At 38.2% G+C, this 10,430-nt stretch overlaps 1 protein-coding gene across 1 annotated transcript in view; it reads right to left on the minus strand.

Moving 5' to 3' along the window:
* Positions 1-10,430, minus strand: part of CLASP1 (cytoplasmic linker associated protein 1) — a 303,536-nt gene that overhangs the window by 94,108 nt on the left and 198,998 nt on the right. The window contains exons 21-22 of the mRNA XM_023514808.1: positions 10,056-10,163; positions 4,097-4,264 (exon numbers count right to left, since the gene is read on the minus strand). Of these exons, the coding sequence (XP_023370576.1) occupies positions 4,097-4,264; positions 10,056-10,163 (276 nt within the window). The remainder of the gene's footprint in view (positions 1-4,096; positions 4,265-10,055; positions 10,164-10,430) is intronic.

The raw sequence follows: 10,430 nt of genomic DNA on the forward strand, positions 1-10,430 counted from the left end.
TCTCAAGCAATTGCCCTGGGTAGAGTGACGTGGCGTCACAGTTCGCAGCAACCTCAAACTCTTGGGCTTAAGCGATTCTCTTGCCTCAGCCTCCCAAGTACCTGGGACTACAGGCACCCACTACAATGCCTGGCTATTTTTTTGTTGTTGTTGTTGCAGTTGTCGTCGTCGTTTTAGCTAGCCCGGGCTGTGTTTGAACCAGCAGCCTCGTAGTGTATGTGGCTGGCGCCTTTACCCACTGACTTACACTTTTTAAGGAAGGGTCCAAACTCATATGAAAAGCAGAAGTATGAAGGAGTAACAAAAACAAGCAGAAGCTAAAGACATAAAATGTCTCTCTGGTCTAAATGTTTTCATGTCTTCTTCTTGGACATAGTTTAATTTCCCAGTTCAAATGGATTATTATTAATATTTAATTCTTTCAAAGTATTTATAACCAGAAAATCTTTGCCAGGCATAGTGGCTCATGCCTACAATCCTAGCACTCTGTGAGGCCCAGGCAGGAGGCTCCCTTGAGCTCAAAAGTTTGAGACCAGCCTGAGCAAGAGCGAGACAAAGTCTCTACTAAAAATAGAAAAATTAGCCAGGCATTGTGACAGGCACCTGTAGTCCAGCAACTCCTAAATCTGAGGCAGTAGGATCATTTGAACCCAGAAGTTTGAGATTGCTGAGGCCACAGCACTCTAGCCTGGGGCAACAGAGTAAGCTTCTGTCTCCAAAAAAGAAAAAAAAAAGGAAAGTTTAAAATATTCTAAATATATATACTTAGTAGGTAAGCTGTAAAAACATCAAAAGAATTTTTCATAGCATTTTTCAACAGATGAGTAGGAGAAAGGAAACAAAAGCAAGCTTCCAACATAAAACTGCTGTTAAGTGCTAGAGATTTATGTGATTTTATTATTTATAAAGTCTTTATTATCTTTAAACACACAGAAATGGAACAATTTACAAATATATTTTTCTACTCAGTTGGATAGCTTACAAGAGAATAAACTGCCAAGAAAAAAGAGAATAGCAGGAATTTATTCTGCTTCTTGGTTATTTAACAGGAATTACAGGCCATTTAGCTTAAGAAATCTTAAATGCCAAAGAAGACACCTTGGTGTCATTTTTACAATAAACAAGAAAAGAAAAGTTAGTTAAGAAATATGATTTCAAAGCCATGTGGTGGCTCACACCTGTAATCCCAGCACTGTGGGAGGCCAAGGTGGGCAAATCGCCTAAGGTCATAAGTTCGAGACCAACCTGAGCTAAAAATAGCCAGGTGTTGTCATGGGCGCCTATAGTCCCGGCTACTTGGGAGGCTGAGGCAATAGAATTGCTTGAGCCCAAGAGTCTGAAGTTGATGTGAGCTATGATGCCACAGCAATCTACCAGGGGTGACAAAGTGAGACTGTCTCAAAAAAAAAGAAAAGAAAAGTGATTTCAAACAAAAAAGAGGCATAAGGCGGCGCCTGTGGCTCAAGGAGTAGGGTGCTGGCCCCATATGCCAGGGGTGGTGGGTTCAAGCCTGGCCGTAGCCAAAATAGCAAAAAAAAAAAAAAAAAAAAAGAAAATATGTAATATGCCAAATATAATTTGTTGATAACTAGAATTAATTCTCAGTGCACATTCCAAGCCTAGTTTAGCTATTATTAAAATTACTGAATTAACTGGTTTGGGGATTATAGAAAATATTCTTTAAAATTGTTCTCCCTGGGGCAGTGCCCATAGCTCAGTGGGTAGGGTGCCAGCCACGTACACTGAGGCTGGCAGGTTCGAACCTGACCTGGCCAGCTAAAACAACAATGACAACTGCAACAAAAAAAAAACAGCCAGACATTGTGGTGGGCACCTATAGTCCCAGCTACTTGGGAGACTGAGGCAAGAGAATTGCTTTAGCCCAAGAGATCGAGATTGTTGTGAGCTGCACTCTACCCAAGGCAAGAGCTTGAGACTTTGTCTTAATAAAAAAAAAGAAAGAAAATTTTCCTCCCCCTTTTTAACATTTGTATCAAAAACTGCTTTACAACGAACCAAATGTTTAGAAACATAGGCACATATCCAGTATATGCTAAATGATCATAGTAATCTATTACTGAAAAATTCTAATATACCTGCCCCCCCTATAAAATGGAGTCTCTAAGTAGTACTACAGAAAAAACTGTAAGGATGTAATTCAAGGACATATATTTCTTTATATCTGTGTATTCTCACATGTGAAAAGTTTGAATTTTTCTTCTTTAATCTGAACTATAGATATGGCTTCAAAGCTTCACAAATTACTGATCCCCTTAAACCCCTCAAGTGAGCATCAAAGAAATAACCTTCAATTAATGTTTCAAGAAGAAAATTCATTGGAAGAGAAGAGTCTCCTCTTTAGTTCTTACTGGTGTTTTATAATATCTCTTTGAAAAGCTCATAAATGCCATCTTTTCAGCTATACCCAATGCAAACTTCACAGTTAAGACTATGGAATGCCAGGTCATAGTGTTATGTTAGATAAATGAAATTGGCATCTTTAATAAATATAAAAAGAAAAATCCTAAAATGGGAAAGATATTTCTACAAATATAAAGCTAACATGGATTATAAACAGATATCCTATCAACTTAACAATTAACTATGGAAAAAAGGACAACTGAAATCTAACACCTAGATTAAAATCAAATGCATTTTTCAAACAAAATCAGACCCACACATCCATACATTACACATGAGATATGAAATTTATATATCCCAGCTGTGATCTTTTCTCTGGTTGTGTCCACAGCAATACCTAAGTAACTTGTAAGCTCACAGGCCACACTACATGATGCCAACGTAGATAATTAACAAAATCAACAAATACTTTTTACTTGCTTTGGAAATATACATTTAAAACAAATCCTATGTTAAATGTCTGCTCCTGTCTTCTCATAGTTCAGGTGGTGTTCAAGGACTTTCATGAGCTGCACTCTACCAGTTACTCTGCCCTCAACCCCGTCCACCTTCACAAACTTCCTCTATAGCAGCCAAATGAATCATTTCTGGCTCCCTCTGCCCTGACTGCTTCTGCATGTGCTTCTCTCCACCCTGGCTAATACCACTTTGTCCTTCACTAAAACAGGACCTGTTCTGGGAAGCCTCCATCTGCAAGAAATCAGGGAGAGGTGGGTGGACAAAGGCCTATGACATTACTTGTTTGTAGTCCCAGCACACTCTGTCACAGTGTCTGTCAAACTGTCCTGCAATTCTCCCTCTCCCCAATAGGTCACCAGCTCTCTGAAGTCAGAATCTAAACCTATTCATATTCTAATTCTCAGGGCTAACAAAGTGCCTAGTACATCACAGTAAACATTAAAGTAAAACTGCTGAGGAGACAAATGAATAAGACAAGCCAACATGTCTTAAGAATTATAATAAATTTGATTTTATATTAATAGATTTTTGTGCTTGCAACATAAAGATGTCATAAAGCTAAAGAGTATATGAATTTAGACTTTTTTGCATCATATCATAAAAGACTTCTAAATTTTACCAAAAGGTAGGAAATAAATTAGATTTTAATAGAGTAAAAGGTCTTTAAGTTGCTGAAAGTAATTCACATGATTGCACACCCATTATTACAAAATAACTATTCCGACACAAAAATAAAGATTATGTGTTAGTTTTTAATCAATTGGTAGCTTTCATGTTTAAACAAAATTAACAAAATTATTTTAAAAGTAACGCTATATATTTTTAATCATAACAGTTCCCCCAATTAGGGTTGGAGAAGATCAAAACTAAAATAAATATGGACCCTAAAGATTGCTTTGAAAATTCATATGGGTTAATGACTATTTAGTGCTAATTAGCAAAAGGAAAATGAAAAGCAAACTTGCTTCTAATAGTGAGGGAAACTCCTGCTACTCCGATTCCAATGGTTTGCAAAATGACTGCATAACAGCAAAACCTACAATGACGTAATTCCTTCCCATCATTTGAACTGTAAACCCCAAACATTTTTCTACCAGAGCACTCAAAATGCCATAATCTGTACACACACAAAATGTCTTCTTAACACAGGCAAAGTGACAGCCTCAGTTCAAGAATAAGCTGAGAGTGGTGTTCCAAGATCTTTGAAAATCCTTACCTAATCCTATTCGGTTTGGACTTGTTTCTCGGCTACATCCCTGACTCCTGGGAATCTTGCTTCGCTTTTCTGAAGATGCTGTCACAGGTGGGCCTCTTGAGGAACCCCCAGCAAGTCCACCATAACCACTTCCCAACAATTTTCCAGGGGAACTCGACCGGCTGCCCGCTAAAAATGAAGCAAAAGCAAATAAATGGTAGATGTAAGTCAGGGAATAAATTATAGTAATTTCAGAAGCCAGTTTTTACACATTAATTTGGATGAAATACTAAGAGAATTTTACATAAAAATAAGATCTTTAGATGGCAATAGTACTAATTTTTTTAATGTAGGAGCATAAACAATTACTGAATATCATTAAGAAATCTATACTCAGAAGAATTATTGGTGGAATTCTAGAAAAATAACTATGTAAGTTTTTTATTTGAAAAAACAGGCTATCAACAGTAGCTTCCCTGATCCACATACAGCAAATCCATACAGATGACCACAAAGACGTTTATTATTTTGATTTTTTATTCCATAAAAATTAAGTTAAAAATTTTAAGTGTAACTACTAAAAGAAGGATAATTGTATCAAATTTCTGAAGAATTAGAAAAAATGGATGCAAGAAAACTCCATTAATCTAACAAAAATAAAAGAAAAGGGAGGAGGGGATGAAATAACTGGAAACTTGGTAAATAAAAATCACAAAGTAAGATGTGGGAATAGGCTTTTTATCAGTATTCAAAATAAATTAAATTCATTTATTAAAAGACAGGTTCTCCAATTGATTTTTAAAAATAAAATGAAACTGAACTATCTGTTGTTTGTAACAGTGAAACAACATGTTGGAAAAAAAAAAATAGGCAGTGCCTGTAGCTCAGTGGGTAGGGCTTCAGCCACATACACTGAGGCTGGTGAGTTCGAACCCAGCCCGGGCCAGCTAAAACAATGACAACTGCAACAATAAAAATAGTCAGGCGCTGTGGTGGGCGCCTGTAGTCCCAGCTACTGGGGAGGCTGAGGCAAGAGATTGGCTTAAGCCTCACTTAAGTTTGAGGTTGCTGTGAGCTATGACACCATAGCACTCTACCAAGGGCAAGAGCTTGAGACTCTGTCTCAAAGAAAAAAAAGAAAAGAAAAGAAAAACAAAACAAACAAACAAAAAAAACAGAACAAAATACAGCATTTAAAAAGGCCAAAGATCAATGTCCATAAAGATATGATAATTGTGAACCTTTATGCTCCAAACAATACAGCTCTGAACTATAAAACAAAATACTAAAAATATAGGGAGAAATGGGAAAAGCCCTAACTATTAACAGACCTTGTAGAAGGACTAACAACTAATGAAAGACTAATACATCACACAGAAATTGACTCAACAGTTAAAACTGTGTGGATTTTGTGTATGTATGTTATGTACACTTCCCACAACAGAGCACACATTTATTTATCATCACACACACACTAATGTTACAAAGCCCAACTATGTGAAGTACCAAAGCAAATCTCAAAAAATCTGCCAAAGTAGAAACATAGATCAGATTCTCTGAGAAGTATACAATAAAATTATAAACTAAACACAAATAATATGGCCAATTTTTATAAATAGCTAAGCAGCTAGATAGCTAAATAATCATTTTTTTTGTAAGACAAAATTCTCTGAGACAACAGCAAAATTTTAAACATCACGCTAATACATGTAAATGGCAGTCATTTACTTAAATCATCTCCTTACCTAGAGAAGGCAATAAAATTCTAAAATGTAAAGTACACATCTGTTGCACTACAATAGAAGAACCCAGAGGGAAAAAAAATCTTGAAATACTTACCTGGAAAATTTAAATACACACACATATATATATATATACACACACACACACATAGGTATATGTAATTTTAAAATAATATGTTTCAAAACAATCATCATTCAAATGAATCACTTAGGCAACTCTCACGAAACTCAATACTTTTTAATGATTTAACTATAATCTAAAGTGAAAAAACATTGTCAAATCAGGAAAACACAGTACCATAAAGAATTTGTCTCAAGAGCTATTCATTTTGCCCATAAAATTTGAGCACACAAACTACTTAGCTATGTATAAGTGGAAAAGAAATCCATTTCAAACTCTAGAATTTGAACACACAGAAAAAAATGCAGAAAGATTAACTATGCTCCTAATGAAGAGAGAAGTTAACATCACGCAGGGAACATGGGGTGAGGGAGAATGCCAAAAAACAAAACAACAAAAAAGGCAAGAAGAGAAATGGCTTACCACCAGCAGGATTAGCAGATCTGGATCCTTGATTATGAGAGCAGACCAAAGGACAGGCAAAAAGTGGATTAAAAGACAATAACACAATACAGCAGGTCAGCATGCAACACAGCACAAATGTCATTGTTCACAAACACATTAGTAAAATACCTGTTTTTTCTAGGACCTGTTCCTCCTAATCTGTTTTGTACTTATGTTTATTTGACACTCATCAACCTGCATTAGCACTTATATCAGATCTGTTCATATAACACTTAAGAACTTACATGTGCTAGGCTTAGAAAGAGGCAGAGAAGAGTAAACCAAGCAACCCTGAACTCACAGACCATAGCTATTCTCTGGCATTAAGCAATGTGAGGGAAGTCATCAGAACTTAATCTGTATATCACTACCATCTTCAACAGTACTTACGACGTAGTAAGTGCTCCATAAACATCAATGAAGTGAAAGAAAATGCTTTTAGTTTTTAATGCTGACTATCCTATGACTTTCCTTAATCCTAAAACATTAAAAATACAGTGTCTGACAATTAAGTTCACAAATTCATCCTAGAAAATGTGGTACATATCTTGTTGCTGATATCACTATGGTCACCTTCCAAGTATTTTTCTTGGGAAGCTAAGCACCAACTCAGGTGCCTAATTCACCCTTCAAAGCAATTTTGGAACTCTTTCTGGACCATCAGAGCTATCATCATACAAGGTCTGACAGTTAAGGTCATAAACTTGCCACCATGTGCTTACACTAGCAGCACTGCACAAACAACTCAGTAAGGTTCCATGACCTTGGTATATCAGTCTCACAAACATGTTTGTGTCAACATATGGATGGCAGTATCTTGCTGAGTGGCATTCAGTATTGTTGTGTTTTTGTGTGTACCATAAGATGACAACTCTGATAGTCATTCCAGAAAAAGTTCCAAAATTGCTTTGAAGGCTGGACCAGGTATTGGTGTTGGTGACAGTTTCCTAAGGGGAATACTTCAAAGGTGTCCACAGTGATACTCAGCAATGAGGTATGTAGAACTTTTTCTAGGATGAGTTCATGAACTTAATTGTCAGAACTTGTATACCAATTATTACTTTTTGTTGTTGTTGCAGTTTTTTTGGCCAGGGCTGGGTTTCAAACGACTACCTCTGGCATATGGGGCCAGCACCCTACTCCTTGAGCCACCAGTACCACACTTGTATGCCAATTATTAAGAGCCCTAAATCTAGTATTAATGAAATCTACTTAATATTAAACCAGGAACTATGAATACTAGTTTATCTATATTTGTAATATACAAAAAATACACTTATATTTACCTCTTATTAAAATAATTTTAAAGGCATATTTAATTTAGGCATAAGCTTAAGGTACAGGCTTGATCATTTGCTAATGTTTGGTGTAGTCTCCCTTCCTTAGTGCAATTTAGTAAGTAAAATAAAACTGAAGAGTTTTGTTTTGTTTTGTTTTTTGAGATAGAGCCTCAAGCTTTCATCCTGGGTAGAGTGCCATGGCATCACAGCTAACAGCAACCTCCAACTCCTAGCCTTAAGCAATTCTCTTGCCTCAGCCTCCCAAGTAGCTGGGACTACAGGTGCCCACCACAACACCTGGCTATTTTTTGGTTATAGTTGTCATGGCTGTTTGGCAGGCCGGGGCTGGATTCGAACCCGCCAGCTCTGGTGTATGTGGCTGGCGCCTTAGCCGCTTGAGCTATAGGCGTGGAGCCAAAACCAAAGAGTTTTCAAAGTGGAGTCCTAAGGCCAGGTATAGTACTTTTGTAAGATGGAAGAAATTAAAGCTCTATCATCACCTTCACCCTACTAAACAACGAACTTTAGTCTTCACACCTCCTAAAGCAAAGGTAACATTTGGATTCCTAAAACTTGCAATATATACAGAAAAATAACAATGCTGACCCAGCTGGGACAAGGAATCTTGAAGAAGCCAATGCTGATAAACAGCAAACAGTAACAAAGAAATATAAAATACTGTTCAACTTTCAACCTCAGTATAAAGAAAAAGCACTGCACAGTTAACAGTTCAGCCATTTTTAATTAACTCAATTTCAATAAGTCTATTCTGAGACATAAATACTTTTTGCCAAAAATTCCTCTGCAATAAGATTTGACCCATATTGGGGAGGTCATGACCACAGCATTTTATCTTTCTGTGCCTCCAGGGATCACTAGGGGTCACAAAAAACAACCAGACCCAGGATGTCGTTTACAAAGCAGAAGCTTCTGGGCTACACCTCCACCTTGGATCTGAATGAAAACCCAGGTTAAGTCTACAGTAAATAAGCCATTCGTAGGGGCGTAAAGGACTCACTATATCCTTACTTGTACTCCTCATTGTATAAATCCATCCCTAGCCTTCTTTCCCGACTGCACTAAATTAGACAGGAGGAAAAGGAGAAGAATATGTTAAGGCTGCTCAACCTCAGGTAGGAGTCTGCTGACCTGAAGCAGCAACTGTGGCTGGACAACTTGCTTCCATTTCCTGTTCATCACTGATTAGGCTCATGATTTTCACTACATCCCCATATAAGCCCCGTGACCGTGGAACTTGTTACCACTCAATTTACTGACAGTGAAACAAAGGCTCATAATAAAAGACAAACCCAGGATCACAGTAGAGACAAGATGCAAACCCAGGTTTGTCTGACGTGGAAGCCCTTGCTCGCAGTGTACTACACGCAGACAACCTACACCAAAAAGGCTCTGCACCCTCCCTGAAGGCTATGTGATTTGATCTTTGGCTTTCTTTGCAGAAAGGATATAAGCCTGTTTAATATAAAGACTACAGTTATCAAAGCAACATGGAAACGAATCTAAATTCAGAAGGAGTTGAAAAAGGCATTCTCAATACTAACAGAACTCCTAAGGTTTGACTGCAGACTCAGTGCTCTCTATAAAAGCCAGATAGCTCTTGGGACCACAAAGGAGGCAAACGCATGTCAGCCACCAGGGACTACATGCAGCTCCTGGGGATGAAGACTTCTTCCCAAGCTCAACCTGCCCAGGAGCACTGTGACACCCAGCTCCACTCTACCACTCTACCTGCACAGAGAGGGAGTAGGCCTTTTGCCTTCACATATGGTTGCAAAGGGAGACACCAAAGCGGACCCTATGCACTCCAGTGTGGCTACTTTCATGCCTGCAGCCAATAAACCGACTGACTTCACAGACACAGACAAGCAATCATGGAAACAAGAGCAGCTAGGCAAAGCCAGAGCCCACACCGGCCAAAAGAGAGGTGCACGCTACAAATGTTAGAACAGAGGAGTAAAGATAGAGAGCTTTGAATGGATTTACTTATTTGCCAATGGAAAGAATTCAGCTTTAATAGTTTTCTGACCAGTACTGTTCTATACGTCAAACAGAATTCCTTATCAACATAAAACATGAGTCACAAAACAGATAACGTTTCAATTGAGAGCCCTCAAAAGAGGGATAGAAACTAGATTTTAATGTTTAATGCTTAACTATACAAAATGTAAACCATCAGGAAAAGAAACTAGAATATGGCTAGAATGCTCCAATTTCTAAGTTTACCCAATAAACAGTAAGATTCTCATGGTATCTTAAAACCACAAAAATAAGTTTTATCCCTGAAGTCAACGTAAACATTGAAAAATGTCCAACTATACAATGGGCTGTTGACTGAAACTAAGGCAACCAAGAGCATAAAATATACTTCTTACGCTGGGACTGTGAAACGACTTTAGCACGGCTTCGGCCCCGATTATCAGAGGGTGCACAGGCGACGTTGGTGGCACTCCCAGAGCTTTGCCTTCTTGTACGGATGCGACCTGGAGGACACAGGAAAAACAGTGTTTCCATAACATTTTCTTTCAGTAAGTGCCACCTACTCAAGAAAGGAACCCATACGCCAAGGGAGGGGTGCTGACTAGGCCAACAAATGGGGAGCAGGCACTGAAGCGTGAGCCAGGTCCTCCCCATGAGTCTGACACGTCTCCCTGTGTGTTCTCACATGTGTACGTATGATCGGACGCACGTGCCCTACAGACACAGTAGGAACTCCTGAGCAGGAGCCATGGAACTACAGGTACTGAGGC

This window comes from Otolemur garnettii, unplaced genomic scaffold (assembly GCF_000181295.1).
Source record: "Otolemur garnettii isolate 467f Iridium unplaced genomic scaffold, OtoGar3 scaffold00059, whole genome shotgun sequence".
Classification (NCBI taxonomy): domain Eukaryota; kingdom Metazoa; phylum Chordata; class Mammalia; order Primates; family Galagidae; genus Otolemur; species Otolemur garnettii.